The sequence below is a fragment of the Anabrus simplex genome, chromosome 1, assembly GCF_040414725.1.
Source record: "Anabrus simplex isolate iqAnaSimp1 chromosome 1, ASM4041472v1, whole genome shotgun sequence".
Classification (NCBI taxonomy): Eukaryota; Metazoa; Arthropoda; class Insecta; order Orthoptera; family Tettigoniidae; genus Anabrus; species Anabrus simplex.
The window spans coordinates 1067142791-1067163835 of NC_090265.1; the positions used below are offsets into that span (position 1 = coordinate 1067142791).

Sequence of the window (21045 nt, forward strand, 5' to 3'; positions counted from 1 at the left end):
TGTTCTCATTTATGAAAGTTATAAAGAACAAGAACACAGAACACTTATCCTAGAATGGAGGCTAGAGAAAAGAATCCCAATGAAACCCGCCAATTATTCGGAGAGAATCAAGTGGAAACTTACGGAAGAGGAGGAACAACTTGCAGATAATATCGAACTGCCTAATCCTTTCAATGGGAAGATTGATCAAATATGGGACACATGCTGCCTTTACATTACACAAGAAGAAAGAAGGCTTTTAGGCACCACAAAACCTGGTACAAGCCTGGATGTGGACATATGTGGTGCAGAAAAAAGTGAAAGAGAAAAGGATAACGCTTCATTATAGTAGAAAAGAAGAGACCAGAAACCAGCATAAAGAAGGAATAAAAAAGCGAGAATAGCAAAACAGGACCACTAAAAATCATTATATGATGATCCAAATACAAAGGAAGGAGAGAAATAAATTTACAGATTGTCGAAGCAAAGCGACAAAGTAAATTGATCATTACCGATTTGTGAAAGATGAGGATGCTAGTAGGCTATACAAGAAAAAAAGTTATTCTGAACAGATGGGACGATTACTTCAGTAAATCGTCGTCTTAAAACATATCTCTGTCGGCGCAACGTAAAACATTTTTTTAAATTCAGTAAAGTAGCAAATGATGAATTTCACCATGCTCCGATACCAAAAGCTATTGAAGTCAATGAAGCAGTCAATTGAATCAGTGACGACGAAGCTTCGGAAGCACTTAAGTATATGAAGAGAGAGACGGCAACAGGACTCTATTTTGATCTGTGGAAAATCCGACAAATGAAACCACGAACTACTAAATAGCTTACAGTTGTATAACAGGGTCATCAGCGAGAAAATTTTCCCCGAAGTATGGAAAAGCAGTATGAGCATCCCATATATATGAACACAAAGGTGGTCCAGCCCTGAATGAGTCAATTACAAGCAATCAGACTTCTTTCACACACCATGAAGGTATTTGAAAGTGTACTGGTGGGGAAATTACGGAAGATCACAGAAGTGTCCATAAACCAGTGTGGACTTGTAAAATAATGTGATACAGTAAATGCCAGACACGCAATAAGAATGCTGCTGGAAAAGCACAGAGTAAAGAACAGAGAAGTTCACATGATTTTCCTGGACTGAAGAAAAGCGTTTGACAGAGTGACACACAATCTGTTACAATGGTGGAAATATGTATTGCATTACCTTGTATAATTAACAATTTTTGTTATAATCATTGAATAACTGAGTTGAATTGGCCTGATTTCTTTCTATTTCGATCAGAAATGAATGTATGCAATAATTTTTGTCTATTTTACTTTATTCTTAATGTTTGTTTCTATAAAAAGGTCTGTTTTTATAAAACACTTTCTTGAAAAATGGATCCTTAAGAAAATATAGTGTCTAAGAAGAGCTCATCCAGTGGGTTAAGCTCCTTTACCACGGTACCAACAGCAGTGTCATATGCGAAATTGGTGTCACAGGCAGGTTCCCCATCACAGTTGGAGTCCACCAGGAGTCAACACACTCTCCGTTGATTCTCATACTAGTGATGGATTCAATTACTTCAGATATCCAATGGCCTGTACCCAGGAATTTGATGTATGCAGGCGATGTTATGATTCCAGCAGGAACTAAAGAAGAGTTTGGAAAATCAAATAAAGTTGTGGAAAGATAAGTTAGAAAATTATGGCCTACGTCTAAACTTCAGAAGGACAAAGTACCTTGAACCAGCAGATGAAGGAGGAACTCTCCAAATTGACAGTGAACCTCTAAATAGGGTTCAGTCATTCAAGTACCTAGAATCTAAAATTTGGGGTCCCTAAATTGATGGGTCCCTAAATGAAGACGTACGAGGAAGGAGAAAGGCTACTTGGAAAAAATGGAGAGATCTCCACAAGAGTACTGTGCGATAAGATGTATATCGTATTGCTGTATGGAACCGAATTCTGGTCAGCTACGAAGACCATAACAAAACAATTACACACGATGGAAATGAACATGTAAGGTGGTATTTAGGAGTCTCACGGCTGGATAAAATCCGGAAAGAGAAGATCAGGGAAATTACAAGAGTGTTCCTTATTAGCGTAAAGATGTTGAATATGGTATGGCCACGTGAGGAGACCACAGCCCATTACTGCGGCAGCTATAGCGTTTAACTTTGAGGTAAATTGGAAAGGACCTTGAGAAAGGCCAAAAGAAATATGGATGAACACAATCAACAGCGATACGAAAGCTAAAAGCTAAGATCATCTGATGTTCATAACAGGATAAGGTGAAGACAGCATTCTAGAAGAACAGACTCGGCAAATTAAAGTGAAAAATGCCAGGAAAAAGAAGAGGAGGAGGAGAAGGAAAGAAAGAAGAACTAGACTCACTGATGGACATTTGTATAACTGCAATCGAATGACTGTAACTAACTATACACGTCACACAATATGTCATCATCATCATCTGTTTATCCTCCAGGTTCGGCTTTTTCCCTCGGACTCAGCGAGGGATCCCACCTCTACCGCCTCAAGGGCAGTGTCCTGGAGCTTCAGACTCTTGGTCGGGGGATACAACTGGGGAGTATGACCAGTACCTCGCCCAGGCGGCCTCACCTGCTATGGTGAACAGGGGCCTTGTAGGGGGATGGGAAGATTGGAAGGGATAGGCAAGGTTGAGGGAAGGAAGCGGCCGTGGCCTTAAGTTAGGTACCATCCCGGTATTCGCCTGGAGGTGAAGTGGGAAACCACGGAAAACTACTTCGAGGATGGCTGAGGTGGGAATCGAACCCACCTCTACTCAGTTGACCTCCCGAGGCTGAGTGGACCCCGTTCCAGCCCTCGTACTACTTTTCAAATTTCTTGGCAGAGCCGGGCATCGAACCCGGACCTCCAGGGGTGGCAGCTAATCACGCTAACCACTACACCACAGAGGCGGACACACAATATGTTATGGTAGAAAATGAGTGCCATTCATCTCACTGAGGAACAATCCGAATGGGATTGTGGTTGCAAATTAATATATCATTCTTTTATTTCGTATAACCTCATCAACATTACTAAATTAAAGAAACGATCACCATATATGTTTGAAGAAAATTAAATATATTTCATCACACTTCGCTTTTAGGGAATAATCCTGGTAGATCACCACCTATTTTCAAATTTGGTATGTCTTAGCCAGTGAAGTTCGGTTGTCCCTGCATTACAGTATTCTTTATTAATGTAACTTATTTACCCCTACTCAACCTGAAGTGATCAATCTACATAGCCAGCTAAACTCGACTACGAAACAAGACTCTTTATATTGCGTTTTTCTTGTCCTCACGCAGTCGTGTGCAGGGGTGTGTCAGCTGTTAAGCAATACTGCTTTGTATTCGAAACACCGATAATCAGTAGCACAGTCCAATCCAGAAGGAGAACGTAATTCGAAGCAGGTAGTTGGTGGAAACATGTCAACAAAGGATTTTAGGAGTCATTACTCTCCAGTCCACCTCCTTGGCTGAGTGCTCAGTGGTCAGAGTAGCAGCCTTCAGTTCCGAAGAAGCCTGGTTCAAATCCCCGTTAGATCGAGTATTTACTCGAATTTTTTAATTCCCGTGGCTTCGAGACATGGTGATTATGTTCCTCTTGAGGAGATTCGGGGGACTTTTTGGTTGAGAAATGAAAAAATTATTCAGATTTTCAGCCTCAACTTAAGCCATATTAGATTAATAAGCTCCAATACTGAGTATGTTGAAAGTAATTCAATTGATCACAGACGAGGACGAGGGTGTGATTGTATGCAACATTTGCTTACTTTCTGAGGGGAAAAGAAATTATGCTAGGCACAATTTGTATGAAGCAGCATATCAAAACTTAACAGCGAGTATCGTAGCAAGTATCGGCCGATGATGGAGGGAAGGGGGAGATTATAGTTACAAAATCCTGATAGAACATAATGAAGGTGCGTGTGTGATGCGCGCTTGCATTATAAGGACACTAATACAAGTGAATGATGTTGATATTTAGATTGCAGTACACTACAAAATTTTGCATTAAGATGCATAACAAACTCAATACGACCAGCGTCAACAGTTCTACAGCGAATTTTATGTTCAGTTTACAATATAAAATCCAATTTTTGAGGCTTCTTAGAAAACAGATTCGACACATCTTTTAGTTCTATAATTATGTCTCTGAATATTTGTTTAGTTTACAGTTTATTTTCAGTTTCTGTGCATTTCCGTTTTGTAAAAATTCCATGGAGGGAAGGAGTTTTAACCCCCAGTAAACACTCCCCTGGCTGCATCCCTGATAGCGGCCTGCCCTGTGACATTTCTTGTAGCAAGTGCCAGAAAAATAACACTTTCTATAGTTATTTTCAACACTTGAGATCAATATTGGAAAGGAAGAGTCTTTGATATAAACGTTAGACTGGTGTGTGCTTTACGTGTTATTCGTAAAATTCTTTTGCTGGCATCATCTTACGTGGAATTTTACATTTTCAGAGATTTTCAAGAAAATTTTGCTTCTATTGTGAAAATATAATTTAAATTTAGAAGGTTTAGAAATCAATGAAATGTACTCTGGAGGAGGCTTTGGAAGTTTCAGAGGCCTCACTGCCGTTCTCTACGGTTTGTTTCAATGACGGAGCCACCTATACATGAATAGCGTATTATAGCTATAGTAAAGGTGGTTGTAGCTTATTTCAGATGTACCAATAAAAATAGAGCCACATTTACTGGTCCACGTGGTTTGATATAAACTGAATGTGTCAGATATATATTCCATAGACCTCTTGATTCTTTAATTATTTGGGAGATATGGATTATAAGAGATATTTATATACATATATTCAATAATTTAAACCGTACCGAGACACACCAACTGTGCAGAATTTATTTATGGGACATGAGCTAAATCACGTGGGTACACACCCCTCAGAAATTTTAATAAATCTCGGGATCCATGAAACTAAGTAAGCAAAATATTTGAGAAAAATCACAGATTAACCGGTTAAATTACAGGAAAAATTCAAAACTATTGTGAATATGTCATTACATAAAGTACAAACCGTGTAGCTAAATGAGAAGGGCAATGTGGGTCCTTTCTCTTCACACAGCAACAACTAGTGCCATTCCTCAAGTGTAAGTGGCTGGTGAACAGCATGAGCAAAAACCATCTTTATCAAATGCATAAATGAGTACTTTTCTTCTTCTTGGCCTTTTCCTTCTTAACTGCAATCGGTACTAATGTGGATTAAGCCCTGTTTCATTACCGGGTGCCCTTTCTGTCGCCAAACGTGTCTTTAGGGTTTTATTCACTATTGTGTGTTTCTGTGGTGTTTAGTGTTGTGACATGTTGTGTGTAAGTGAATATGTATGTGACGACGACCATAAGCACTCAGTCGCAGATCTAGAAAAAATTACCAGACTTGTTTATAATTCCCGGACCAGCAAGAAATCGAACTCGAGGCCCTATGAACCGAAGGCTACTACGCTGACTAATCAATCAATGAGCAGAAACAACACTATCAAACAAATATTCAGGGATTTGTCACGATAATCTCTTCAAAATCCCAATAAAACGTGAACAACCTATTTTGGGTAAGGGTATCAAACATAGTGTTTCTTTAACATGAAAATGCATTTTGATACTAGTGTCACGTTAAACGTGTGTTCCGAAGTACGGAATTTTGTCCGGGATTCAACATTTTGAGAGCAATGAAATCAATCGACTGTGAAAGAAGAATGAGTACAGAATGGAAGCTTATCTTAGAAAACTCTGCCAAAAATAATTGGAGCACTGAAGAACGAAGAATCTGATACAGATGAAACATCGTATAGTTTAGGGATGCTTTTATCAATTGTTAGCACCTAAAATGTGAGAGTTCTGGAATTTTAACTGATGAGCGCGAATGTACTTCAAAGGTATTAGATTAATTAATAACTCCAGAAATATAACTTCGAAAAGGCAATGTAGAATTGTCAATCAGTTATACAGCAAGCTCAGAGGCTGGCCTGGTGCTTACTGCACACCACATCATCGTCAATTATGTAGTTTAAGCAGAACAATATTTGTGAGGGTAGTGATCAGATCTTACAAAGTATTGGTTGACACTTAAGTCCACTAAACGGTATTAGTTATATAAAAGCATTAGCGACTTCACTTTTTAAAGAAGCTAAACCAATTTTCATCATCATCATCATCATCATCTGTTTACCCTCCAGGTTCGGTTTTTCCCTCGGACTTAGCGAGGGATCCCACCTCTACCGCCTCAAGGGCAGTGTCCTGGAGCTTCAGACTCTTGGTCGGGGGATACAACTGGGGAGTATGACCAGTACCTCGCCCAGGCGGCCTCACCTGCTATGCTGAACAGGGGCCTTGTGGAGGGATGGGAAGATTGGAAGGGATAGGGAAGGAAGCGGCCGTGGCCTTAAGTTAGGTACCATCCCGGCATTCGCCTGGAGGAGAAGTGGGAAACCACGGAAAACCACTTCCAGGATGGCTGAGGTGGGAATCGAACCCACCTCTACTCAGTTGACCTCCCAAGGCTGAGTGGACCCCGTTCCAGCCCTCGTACCACTTTTCAAATTTCGTGGCAGAGCCGGGAATCGAACCCGGGCCTCCGGGGGTGGCAGCCAATCACGCTAAGCACTACACCACAGAGGCGGACTAAACCAATTTTGCGTGATATTATTTTCTCCTTGGCCGAATCCATTATCCTCCTGTATAACCCATCCTCTTCCAACCGACTCACATGACCCCAATAACCGAAGCCGGTTTATGAGCACAGTTTCATCTTTAATTAGCCTTCACCGCCTGGTTCCGAGTGCCCCCTGCGATTGTTCATAACTGTTTGTACCAGCAGCAGTTCCCACTATCTTCATTACCGTTACTTACAACTTATGAATACGATACCTTGAGTCCATCCAGGCTTCACTCCCGTACAGTATGCATTTTATGCATTTCAGGATCCATGTTATCCGCCTCCGTAGCGTAACGGTTAGTGTTATTAGCTGCCGTCCTCCGGGATCCGGGTTCGATTCCCGGTACTGCCAGAAATTTAAGAATGGCAGAAGGGCTGGTATGTGGTTAAAATGGTACATGCAGATCAACTACATCGCGAGTGTGCCTAAAAAGAGCTGCACCACCTCAGGATGAGGACACGAGTTTACCGTTGTCCGACTCGTTGGCTGAATGGTCAGCATACTGGCCTTCGGTTCAGAGGGCCCCGGGTTCGATTCTCGGCCGGGTATGGGATTTTAACCTTCATTGGTTAATTCCAGTGGCTCGTGGGCTGGGTGTTTGTGCTGTCCCCAACATCCCCGCAACTCACACGCCACACGTAACACTATCCTCCACCACAATAACACGCAGTTACCTACACATGGCAGATGCCACCTACCCTCATCGCAGGGTCTGCCTTACAAGGGCTGCACCCCGCTAGAAAAAGCCACAACGAAATAAAAAATAAAAAATAAAAAAGGACCCATGTTTATGTACACCTTTTTCCTACTCAATACGTAAAACGTCGAACCCTGATATGAGGCCGTGTTTTTGAAACACCCTGTATTTTACACTTAATTAGAACCCTTTCTATGTACATTACAAAATAGCTTGTGCTAATATGAACATAAAACCTACAAGAGATATAAGCTCAAATGTGGAAAAATAACACGTCTCTGCTTTAACAGGGGAGGTACACATTTCGCTACCGTGAATTTAATAGATTTCAAACGTTCATACTTCAGCAACTACAGAAGGTACTCAGACAAAATTTAGTATGGTTAACATGCATCATTACTATTCATGAAGTAATGTTCAGGATGTTTAAAAGCTTAGTCATTACCTACAAAACATGTTAACAAATTTGCATATTAATTTCTCGCAGCTAAATAGGGTTTGCGTTATGAACACTATAATGCGTTGAATGTCTACATGATTGTTTATTCTTATTTGACTTTGATATATCAACAATATACTCAAACATATTTAAGATAATCCTTCAGATAATCTACAGTACATATCGGGTTAATCACTTACATAGAGGTCAGTATGTTGGGCGTTTGAGAACTGCACTTCGGAGAGAAAAAAATTCTGAAGCGGGACAACTTAAATTATCTAATCTATGATTGTGCTGATCAATGTATTACAGAAAAGGACAAATCTAATAACGTTAATTTATATTATATATTAAAACAAACTGAGTGGAATTTTAATGACCTCGATGTCTCCTGTTGGTCGGATGGTTCATGTGCTATCCTGGTTTTCGGCACGGACATCATTTCTTCTGCTGTGAACGCCAATAGGACTGAGAAATCGTTAACGTTTCTCTGATGGAGATGAATATTTCTTATATGATTTTGTTTACGTTCCTCTACCTGTCAAACTTGAGTTCATAGGGAACACGTTTTAGTCTGCGTAAAGTCAATGCAATGGAGAGGCATAAGTATTCGAATGCGAAACTTGCAGACATGTTCCTAATTTAACGTGAATGTCGTTGTATTCAAAGACAAGCTGCGCAGTTATATGTTCAACGCTTTCCTGATAGGATACATTCACGTCATGGGTATTTCCAAATAATTGGTGCGCGACTACGTAATACTGGAAATTCACACAATACGACTAGATAGCGTCGCCAAAGGCGAAGATCACCTGTGCAAGTGACGGGTCTGCGGATATCGTCATAAGGGCACGAGATAAATTGCAACAACAACTGGTCCTTCGCAGTCGAAGGTGTCTGTGTCTGTTAGGTCATCAGCCCAGAGGCTGGTTGGATCCTCAAATAGCATCACCAAAGGCTATGCAGTTATAGGGAAACCACAAAAACCAATAGCAGGACCAAAATGAGGCGTACTAGGCAAGATGAGGAGTGAGGTAGTTTGCCATTGCTTTCCTCACTGGGCTAGACAGTGCTATTGTAGCACAACTAACCCTATGAGCAACACCTTTCATGACACTCAGACACACTGGTTGTGCTCTGAATGTCATTATTCAGTACCACCCATACCCCAGCAGCTTTCATATTGTCGCAGCCATGGATGAGACTGGGACTTCAGTGGAAGATACACTTTACTCTGGCCTGTGCCAAGAGATGGATGCAAAAGTACTGTATCCATCAAGAAATGACAGCAGGCAGCAGTCGAAGGTACATAGAATAATTAAACAGACTATGCAGTGGCATTCATATAAACGTAATAACACACAACATCTGAATCCTGGAGATCCACCCCTTCGGTTGGAATTCTGTGATTCGATATTCAATCATCATACTGCAAATAGCGTGAAAAACAACCATTTTCTCAAAACATACTTTGGACGGATGAGTGCACCTTTCATGGTGATGGGTGCATAAATCGATGGAATGAACACCGTTATGCACCACATGATCCACATTGCAGGAAAGAGGTGCAAGTCCAGAAATCGTTTACAGTGAACGTGTGGGGTGGTATCATAGGAAATCGGGTACTAGCCGCCGTGACCATCGAAGGAAACGTCATTGGACACTTTTATGCTCGCTTCCTTGAAGAAAGATTCCCTGTTCTATCAGCAGGACGGCTTAGGTGGTACTAACAGGATGTACACCCTGCACGCACACATCTCTTGTTGCCCCCTTACCTCTCGATCGGCTGTATCAAGATAGATGGATTGGTCTCCATGGTCTACCAGAATGGCTCCACGCTTTCCTGATAAGACTCCATTGGACTTCTTCTTATGGAAGAGATCCTGCTTATGACGATCATTCAATGGACAGAAATGGTCTGATTCAGATAATTAGAACTGCATATGAATTAGTAACTCCAGAAACGCTTTCTCGAGTGCATAAATCCTTCATGAGTCGGATAACGATGTGTGCTGAGTGAGAGGATGGCTGTTTGAACATTCAATATAAATAAATAATCACCTGAACTCTACCGTACCGGTACTACCATATTAACGCAGATAACAATAATAAAAAGAGGAAGAATAAGAATAAAAATAACAATAATGCACATATGTTTATTATTATTATGTCCGACTCGTTGGCTGAATGGTCAGCGTAATGACTTTCGGTTCAAAGGTTCCCGGGTTCGATTCCCGGCGCGTCGGAGATTTTAACCTTAATTGGTTAATTCCAATGTCCCGGGGACTGGGTGTTTGTGCTGTCCCCAACATCCCTGCAACTCACACACCACACATAACTCTCTCCTCCACCACAATAACACGCAGTTACCTACAAATGGCAGATGCCGCCCACCCTCATCGGAAGGTCTGCCTTACAAGAGCTACACTTGGCTAGAAGTCGCTACACGAAATAATAATAATAATAATAATAATAATAATAATAATAATAATAATAATAATAATAATATATGTAATTATAATTAATTAATAATTCATAATAATAATCAATCAGTTAATTAATAATTAGTTATATATCCGGACATATCCGTGGTAGGTAGAGGTGAAAGAAGGTGCGGGTGTGAATGGGTTTCAAGCTACGGAATTAACGTGCAATGTAAAATTAATTTAAAATTTAACTAGGTTATATTTTCTTTTCCCAAAAACAAGAGATAACAATCATAACGGGTACAGAGTAGCAAAAATGTAGGTACAATATTACTGGATTCGGGCTCAGTGCCCTTACTTCATAACTCTTGGGCAATCAGCCCCGCCTTACTCCAAAAAAATTTTAGCCAAGGGGCAGAAAACCCCATTCATGCCCAGGAGCACTGGCTCCAAACATTACACATAAAGCCTGCACGAGGCATACAGAAACAAATTTCAAAGGGCGATCCGCTCTCAAAATTGTAAGCCTATCACAAGGCCACACCAAACTCTACCTTCAAGCTGTCCTCTAAGGACGTATTCACAGGGGTAAAATACCCAACCTACTGAGGTCTATTACATGAAAAGAAGGTTGATTACATGACCTCTAAAATAACAATTTGAGAGGAGGCGAACTTGCACTCCTAATACATTTTGTTTTTAAAACCTAATCTGGCTCTGGGCCACTAACGCAAGGGCTAATCCCATACTACAGAGGTGACTTAGAGAAGAACACTTTACATTACATAAACGAAGAATAGTTTGAGAAAATAAGTTCACCTCAAAACAAATGTGAGTGGGAGCTCGAGAGGGTTAGCACTCTCTATCCCAATATGTAGCTTTACAAGAAAAGGATGAAAAGAGTAATTACATTTTAGGAGAAGGTTACATGATGGAAATGCTTCGAACCCGCCGCGAGTGTTAAACTGCCGACCTAGCAAGAAAAGAAGTTATTAATAGGCCATTACCTGGTGTTGAACGGCTGAAGAAGAAAGAGGCGCTTCCCGCCTCCTGCTATGTACTTAATACACTGAAAGATGGAACAGAAGTGGCCCGGAGACCCCAAAATCAGCAGTTTAAATACTCTCGCGGAAGTTTCTAGGCGTTAGGGGAATGAAAACACCCGCCCACAATGTTTTTATTGGATAGGACCCCGCAACAGATACAAGTTGGGGGAAGATACACCAGATTGGTCAGAAATTACTAAAAGAAATTCGGGATTGGATAAATCTAAAACAAGGGGAAAAAGAGGGGTATACAGCCAACTTAAACAATAACAGAAAGAAATTTAACAAGAAACAAACTTTTGAAATAAAAATTACTCCAACAAAATAGTTCTTTGACTCCGCACTAGGGTGCGCTATTGTTGATCTTCAGTAGTGTCCTCTAGAAGAGAAAGTTCACACTTCTTACTTCAAGCGAAACAAAAACACATCAAAAGTGACACAGTTCAAAAACTCAAAACTTTCCACGTGGTGACATCTTCTGAGAAAGTAGAGAATTAATAGAATAGATAAAGTTCAACCTTCCTCCAGAAGAGGAGTTTCAACTGGCGCAACTTTTAAATAAACGGTGTAGAGGTGTACCGCCCGGTACAGACCTCCCCCCCCAAAAGTTCCTCCAGGGGTGACACATGAAATGAGTTTGAAACAAAGTCCAAGTAATGATGTTGATACGAAGATAGATAGCAGAAGCATTTACAAGATTTCTTAATTCAGTTTCAAAATGTTGTTGTTGCAGGTGAATGAAAGTCTTTATGTTTGTAGAATTTGAATTTCTGAAGATAAACTTTTAATACTTAAAGGTGAAGAAAAATTTTGCAATGTCCACCAAATATTGTTGTTGAATTCCCAAGTGTAGTTATTGCTTATGGTGACTGTCCATGTAGTTGATGTAGATTGAGTCGGATGGCCAGACCGGCCGTTGCAGCTTGCGTCCAACGGAGGCCGCTCGGACCCCTCAAGTACCCTGAGATACCGCTCGCCCGCACTATGAGGGGAGCAGAGGTGTTGAAGTACGCCGCGCCCGCGGTGAACAGATACAGGCTGCGGGCATGTAGCAGGTCGTGCGCCGCACATCAGCCTTGGCCGGGAGGAGAGCTCCGGCTCGCCGTGCACATGTCGTCCTCGCTGGAGAGGAGGGGGCCCATCCCCCTCCCCAGTCGCTGCACGGCGCTGCGCGGCTGCGGGGGCGCTGAAACATTAAAGCTAGGCGGCAGAATTGTGTTGGACTATCATCTTCTTTGAGGGTACAGGCTTGTGGAGAGGTTGAGGGGCCAGCGGCGTGTAGATATCCATGGCATTTACTATTATGAAGCCACAGTGTAAGGTGGAGCAGGAGACGGTAGCGTGGTAATGGCCGTGGCAAGAACAGGATGGCAGTTTAACGGGTCGGGGCAGGTTTTACACAAGGCTTACATCTAAAACCAAAATATTACAGAAGGGGCAGAATGCCTTAAAAGTGAAACTCAAAACAAAATATAACCTTCATATCCTTTCAAAATAATATGAAGCAAGTTAACACAGAAATTACACCGGTTTCACCTGGGACAGGTGAACTCTAAATATCCTCTCGGTGGCTGGATTACTTAGCAATAAGGTAACCGGCGTAAGAAAATCGAGAATGATACAAGGCCCATGAAATCTGGGGGCAAGCTTGCCCGCGGGAACAAAATTTTTGACCATAACCTGGTCACCTACCTTCAAAGTGGTGGGTCTCCGTCCACGATCATACCTTTCCCTAACCTTTTCATGAGACACTTTAAGATTAGCTTTAGCCTTCTTCCAAAGATCTTTAATGTTATCCGGATCTATTGTCTCGGGTAGAATGTCATTCAAAGACCAGAGGTTAGAGAGCGGCGAGTTGGGAACAAACTTGAACATCAAAGAAGCTGGAGTAAACTTGTGAGATTCATGAACCGCCGAATTCAAAGCAAAAGCTATCCAATGCAGGGACGTGTCCCACCTGGAAGGATCTTCATGATGATAGGCAATAAGTGCGGACCTGAGATTACGGTTAACCCGTTCAGCCAGAGATGGTTGAGGGTAATAAGCGGAAGTAGTTACATGAGAGATGGACAAGTCAAAACAGAATTTACGAAATAAATTAGATGTAAAAGCCTTAGCATTATCAGATACAATGTATTGGCACGGACCAAAAGAAGCGAAAATAGAATTTAAGCAAGTAATGGTTGACTGAGCGGTAGCCAGCTTAGTCGGAAATAACCAGGAAAATCTTGTAAAACCATCTACACACACAAAGATGAACTTGTTGGCATTGCCCTTTGACTGGGGGAAGGGTCCCACATAATCAATATACAGGCGTTCCATGGGGCGCGACGCTTGATGAGAAGACAAAAGGCCTACTTTAGTGGACATGGTGGGTTTACTGATCAAACAAGATTTACAAGCTTTTACGAGTTCCCGAATTTCACCGTCCATACCTTTCCATATGAACATTTCACGAATCTTTTCACGAGTTTTAAAGATTCCAAGATGCCCCCCCAATGGGGTCTCATGATAGTATTTGAAGATCATAGGTACAAGAACCGCTGGAACAACAACTTTCATCAACTTATCATGCCTCGAAGGGCAACATAGAACACCATTCCTCAGAACATAAGGGACAGCATGTTCCCCAGAAGAAAGGGTTTCCATTATCGGAGCCAGCGTAGGATCTTCACGTTGGTATTTCTCGATATCCCTAAAGAGCATGGGAGCATCGGTTAGGATGGCATTAACCTCGGATAGTATGGACTCGGAAGGTGATGAACTGTCGACCGGTTCATGGGTCTCGACCTCGTTTGAAAACATACGGCTGAGTCCATCAGCCACAACATTTTCGGTACCTCTGATATGCCTGACATCGAATTGGAAGGCGGAAATACGGATGGCCCAACGGGCTATACGACCAGTACGACGCGGTCTACCTAAGACCCAGCTTAAGGCTTGGTTATCTGTCTCCAGGTCGAATTTGACATGTTCCAGATAGAGACGGAACTTTTCTAAGGCGAATAAGACTGCCAACCCTTCGAGCTCATAGATGGAATACTTGGCTTCTTGAGCCGATAGAGTCCTAGATGCATAGGCGATGGGACGCCTCCCTAGTTCAGTCTCTTGAAGAAGGACTGCAGCTACAGCTGACGACGACGCGTCCGTTTGGACGATGAATTTCTTCGAGAAATCAGGCATAGCAAGTACAGGGGCATTGCAGAGAGCTAATTTAAGATCTTCGAAAGCGGCTTGTTGAGAAGGTCCCCACTCGAATTTGATGCCTTTCCTACGAAGAAGGCTTAAGGGCGCCGCTCTATTAGCGAAGTTAGGAATAAACTTCCTGAAGAAATTCACCATACCAATGAATCTAGCGATACCTTTGATGTCCTTAGGAGGTTTAAAATCACGGATGGCCTGTGTTCTAGAATGATCGACAGCTACCCCATCGGGTGACACAATATGCCCTAGGAATGACATAGAGGGCTTAGCAAAGGCAACCTTGGACAACTTGACAGTTAACCCAGCCTTACGAAGGCGATTCAGAACTTCTCGCAGATGATCTAGATGTTCTTCAAAAGTCTCGGAAAATACGACGACATCATCCAAGTAGTGATATAAGTACTCAAATTTGATGTCGGAAAAGACCCTATCTAGTAGCCTAGTGAGCACAGCTGCCCCCGTGGGGAGCCCGAAAGGCACGCGGTTGTATTCGTATAAGTTCCAGTCCGTGGCAAACGCTGTAAGATGTTTAGACTCTTCGGCAAGGGGAATTTGATTATAGGCCTGATTCAAGTCCAAGATGGTGAAGAACTTGGCCTTACGAAACCATGAAAAGCAAGAATGAAGGTCGGGAAGGGGCACAGATTGCAACACCACCTTCCGATTGAGAGCCCTGTAATCAATGACAGGCCTGAAGCCTCCTTGGGGTTTCGGGACTAGAAAAATAGGCGAAGAATACGCTGACTTAGAGGGCCTAATAATACCATCCTTCAACATCTGATCGATGATTTCTTTCAGAGCCTTCATTTTAGGTGGAGATAGCCTATACGGTGGAAAACGGACAGGAATCGAATCCGTGACCTCAATTTTGTATTCAATAAGGTCAGTAACACCAAGAGTATCAGAGAACACCTCGGGAAACGACTGACACAGTTTCCGAATACTATCAGCCTGCTCCTCAGGTAGATGTCTAAGGTCTAACAACATCTCATCCTGGGTAGGCGAAATAGATGAACATGATACAGAATTACACTTTAACAAGGGAATTCTACAATTGAACGCAAATTTGAATGTGCACGACCTACTCTGGAGATCGAGCACAAGACCAGTGTGAGAAATGAAGTCCGCTCCCAATATGATGGGGCAAGACAAGTGCTTAGCCACAAACAGTTTGATTTTCCATGTAAATTTAAAAATACGAATTTTGACCAGTACGGAACCTAGAATTTCTAATGGCGATGAATTAGCCGAAACATATTGAATAAGAGCTGAGACATGGTCAGGTAGTTTACAAACAGATTTCAATTTAGAATACCATTCAGCCGAAATAATCGAACAAACACTGCCTGAATCTAAGAGAGCTGTTATAGGCTCGTTATTTAACTCAATCTTAAGAAAAGGAACAGGTGCGGGGGTATCCGCCGCAATCCTAAGACATTCTTTAGGGCATTCAAAAGATGAATTTGAAGGCTGATTGTTCTCTGCATTTACAACCTGTTTACTAGGGGCGGAGTCTCGGGAAGATGGATTAGTCGACTCAGCCGATGCCACTAGTCACCTTTTATTATTGGCATAGGTGGAATTTGCACCAGAAGTTGAGCAGGAGGGGGTGCTATTTGAGTTTGGGCAATTTTTGGCGATATGTGAGAAGGCCCCACACTTAAAACAGCCTTGTGATGAACCAGCTCCATTATTTGCCCTACTAGACTTGATCAGAGGACACTTATTGCGCAGATGGTCAGGCGACCCGCAAGCATAACATTTACGAGGGGTGACTGATCGGCGAGGTGGAAGCCGAGTATTACCAAAAGAAGGCGGGGGTTCTTTTGCCACACGCAAGGAATCGGCATACCTAACTCCTTCCGCAGAGATGGCTAATGCTTCCAGTTCAGAGAAGGTTTGCGGGCACGCCGCGAAACACAAATATGACCTGTAGGGTGGTGAAATCCCTTCGATAATAGCTTGCACGATCTGATCCTCAGGGAAGTGGAGAGCAAACACCCTAGTATAAAACTTAATATCTTGGATGAAGTCTGCCAGGTTTTCATCCAAGCGCTGTACCCGATAATAGTATTTCTGAATAAGAGATGACCTCGCGCGGGCAGGAATAAAATTTGCAAGCAGATGTGCATGGAAATCTTCGATAGATGACTGTTCAGCTATGGCTCTTACTATTTTATCTGAGAGAACCCCAATAGCATAAGGATAGATAATTTGCAAAATTTGACATGGGGAAAGAGAAAACACAAGGGCATGATCCTGAAATTCCACTAGAAATCTTAAAAATGAAATTACGTCACTGGTGGTATTAACGGAAAACTTGGATATACCTCTGAGCAACATTGCCAATGGATGAGGCAAGCTGCTAAACCCGGGCGACATAGTAGGTAAAGGTTTCAATGGCAAGGAAGTTAATTCAGCACGTACATTGTTCAACGATGTGCGGCGTTCAGACTCGTTGTCCAATGGGGCAGAGATAGTTTGAGCAGCAACGGTTATCCTATTGCCTTCTCCCTTAGCAGGTTCTTCCTCACTACTTACATTCACTATGGTGGGCTGATCAGATTTGGGAGGAACTTCCCCAGTTAACAATTGAGTGACTTTACTAGACAATTCAGAGATAGTTTCAAGGAGCGTATTAGCTTGCTTCCTCTGAACGTCATTCACCTTCAGAGACAACAGATCATTAACTCTATTTGAAAAGTGATATAATCTGCCTTGCACACGCTTAATTTGATTAGGAGACGGATCATTTTCATCAAAAAAGCTGACTACAGATGCTAGCCCAGTAATATTCTCGACGATCGTGGAAAGAGAGTCATCAATTTCTTTCTCTCCCAAATTGGGGATGGAAATGGGCAAATCAAGGGACTCTCTAAGCTTGTTGGTGTCGATTGCAACCGTGCCTCCAGATTGCACATTTCTGATAGTTAACTCGTATATCAACTCCTCTTTGCGCAAGTAGTTAAGGAGGAGAACATCGCGAGGGCCGGACATGATGACAGAACAATTTTTAAAAAAACTCAAAAAATTCCAGCAACTGAGAAAATTGTTAGAGTTCGAATTAAAGCAATGTTTAGCCGTCAAAAGGGGCTAAATTGAGACCCATTCAACCACGCTCTGCTACCACTTGTTACGGACATATCCGTGGTAGGTAGAGGTGAAAGAAGGTGCGGGTGTGAATGGGTTTCAAGCTACGGAATTAACGTGCAATGTAAAATTAATTTAAAATTTAACTAGGTTATATTTTCTTTTCCCAAAAACAAGAGATAACAATCATAACGGGTACAGAGTAGCAAAAATGTAGGTACAATATTACTGGATTCGGGCTCAGTGCCCTTACTTCATAACTCTTGGGCAATCAGCCCCGCCTTACTCCAAAAAAATTTTAGCCAAGGGGCAGAAAACCCCATTCATGCCCAGGAGCACTGGCTCCAAACATTACACATAAAGCCTGCACGAGGCATACAGAAACAAATTTCAAAGGGCGATCCGCTCTCAAAATTGTAAGCCTATCACAAGGCCACACCAAACTCTACCTTCAAGCTGTCCTCTAAGGACGTATTCACAGGGGTAAAATACCCAACCTACTGAGGTCTATTACATGAAAAGAAGGTTGATTACATGACCTCTAAAATAACAATTTGAGAGGAGGCGAACTTGCACTCCTAATACATTTTGTTTTTAAAACCTAATCTGGCTCTGGGCCACTAACGCAAGGGCTAATCCCATACTACAGAGGTGACTTAGAGAAGAACACTTTACATTACATAAACGAAGAATAGTTTGAGAAAATAAGTTCACCTCAAAACAAATGTGAGTGGGAGCTCGAGAGGGTTAGCACTCTCTATCCCAATATGTAGCTTTACAAGAAAAAGATGAAAAGAGTAATTACATTTTAGGAGAAGGTCACATGATGGAAATGCTTCGAACCCGCCGCGAGTGTTAAACTGCCGACCTAGCAAGAAAAGAAGTTATTAATAGGCCATTACCTGGTGTTGAACGGCTGAAGAAGAAAGAGGCGCTTCCCGCCTCCTGCTATGTACTTAATACACTGAAAGATGGAACAGAAGTGGCCCGGAGACCCCAAAATCAGCAGTTTAAATACTCTCGCGGAAGTTTCTAGGCGTTAGGGGAATGAAAACACCCGCCCACAATGTTTTTATTGGATAGGACCCCGCAACAGATACAAGTTGGGGGAAGATACACCAGATTGGTCAGAAATTACTAAAAGAAATTCGGGATTGGATAAATCTAAAACAAGGGGAAAAAGAGGGGTATACAGCCAACTTAAACAATAACAGAAAGAAATTTAACAAGAAACAAACTTTTGAAATAAAAATTACTCCAACAAAATAGTTCTTTGACTCCGCACTAGGGTGCGCTATTGTTGATCTTCAGTAGTGTCCTCTAGAAGAGAAAGTTCACACTTCTTACTTCAAGCGAAACAAAAACACATCAAAAGTGACACAGTTCAAAAACTCAAAACTTTCCACGTGGTGACATCTTCTGAGAAAGTAGAGAATTAATAGAATAGATAAAGTTCAACCTTCCTCCAGAAGAGGAGTTTCAACTGGCGCAACTTTTAAATAAACGGTGTAGAGGTGTACCGCCCGGTACAATTATTATTATTATTATTATTATTATTATTATTATTATTATTATTATTATTATTATTTCTTGATACCTTGTGTAGTACAGAGGTTCCAAATAACGGAGGGTTGCCCTTGATTCCGAGTGTTTGCTACAAACCAGTTGACTCGTCACAACATCTGTATGATTGAAACTGTTTAGAACAAACAAAACGTTTTGCGTGATTGGTGTGAAGAATAGCGTAATTTCCTGCATTTCAGGTTCTACCTGTTTAAGGAAAATAGTATGAGGATATTTCAGACAACCTGAAACAGTTTTGTTTCATTCACTAGGGTTTACACCACAGTCGTACAAATGAAATTCCCAAACGCCCAACACACCAGGCAACCCAACACACTGATCTGTATGAAAGTGATTCACTTTGTATGGCCATCTCACTTTCCTAATATTTGCACTACTAATTACTTTAAGAAAAGTAAAATTACTTGTGACAAATAAAGTACAATAATTTAATGCAAAACATCGATCAAATTCAATACTTTTTAAATTATAAAGAAAGTAACGTGTAGAAACGAACGTTACGGTAAATGAGAAAACAATAGATGACAGAGTGGGACGTAGCATGTGACATACATCGGTATTTAGAAACCACGTTTGAAGTAGTGTAGATAATTCTTTTAACCAGATTCAAGAAGCAACTACGGTCTACGAAGAAAACAATTACTTGAAAAAGCTTTTTCTTTTTTAGCTATAAAGTTATGCCTCCCTCCGTAATTCGTAAAACTTTCAGTTGTGTAACGCGAAACGTACGGCTACTCAAGAGATGTATCAGACTTTAAAATAAAAATTATCCTGTGACATAATAGAACTTTTCCTGCCTCTCTAGACGACCACTACGCAGCCACACGGCTTGCAGGTACTGGAGTGTCATGTGGTCAGCGTAACAAACTCTTCAGCCGTATTGCTAGGTTTCCTTGACCGAGCAACATTTAGTATTCACAGTCAGAGAAAATATGAGAAATTAACAACCCGGATCCTCTACCGAGAATAGTACATTAGGCCTATTGTGTGTAAATATCTGAAGAAATTCGTTGTTATTGAGTATTATTATCAATATTATTAAGATTATTATTATTTTCTGTGCATATCACATTTATTTATATTATGTTCATATATTTATCTTTTATTGGTATGGTTGCCATTACTATTATTACTTTGTTATTAATATGTATTACTGTTATTGTGCTGGTGTGTTCACAGTTACGGCAGAAATAACTCCAGATGGACCAAAATCAGAACAAGCACAGGTAAGAGGATGGTTTAAACTATAAAGAAAGTCCATAGTCACCCGTGAGCAACGCAGGCTTTTTAAAACATTGGATCACGTGAGATTCCCAGTCGGATGTGTAACACACATTCTAACTGATGTCTCTCAAAAATCTATAGCGACTGAATAATTAAATATACATGTCTGCTGTTACTGTATTATTATTTTCTATATACCCAAAATCTGTCTGAGGAAATTTTTACTGGCTTACCGTTGATCTAGCGAGTTCAAACTTTGCAAACATATGTTTTTTACATTGCAGTTTTGCACAAAAATACAATAGCTTCGGGAAGTTTGACATAAATACTTTAAGTAAATATCATCGCTTAAGAAAAAATACCGCGTATCTGGCAATGCTCATCCTATCCATTATTTTCCTTAAGACTGGTAACAGCTCCCACTCACATATGAATATGCAGTCCAACAGAACTATTTTCGTTCTGTTCACTTTCCTATGTTTATGTGTGAAGGAGAATTAAACTTAAATACAGTATAGCCTACTTGGAAGTGCGTAAATAAGTCATGCAAACATACATTCTCACTGTAAGGTACTGTACGGTTCATTTTCCTTTAAACGTAAGCATTGGAAAATGAACGCGACGAAAATTGGTCTGATGGACTGCATATCCATATGTAGCT

At 41.3% G+C, this 21045-nt stretch overlaps 1 protein-coding gene across 1 annotated transcript in view; it reads left to right on the forward strand.

Annotated features, from left to right (window-relative positions):
- Nucleotides 1–21045, forward strand: part of LOC136876153 (uncharacterized) — a 55770-nt gene that overhangs the window by 12122 nt on the left and 22603 nt on the right. Inside the window, exon 3 of the mRNA XM_068228367.1 lies at nucleotides 20340–20386. Within this exon, the coding sequence (XP_068084468.1) occupies nucleotides 20340–20386 (47 nt within the window). The remainder of the gene's footprint in view (nucleotides 1–20339; nucleotides 20387–21045) is intronic.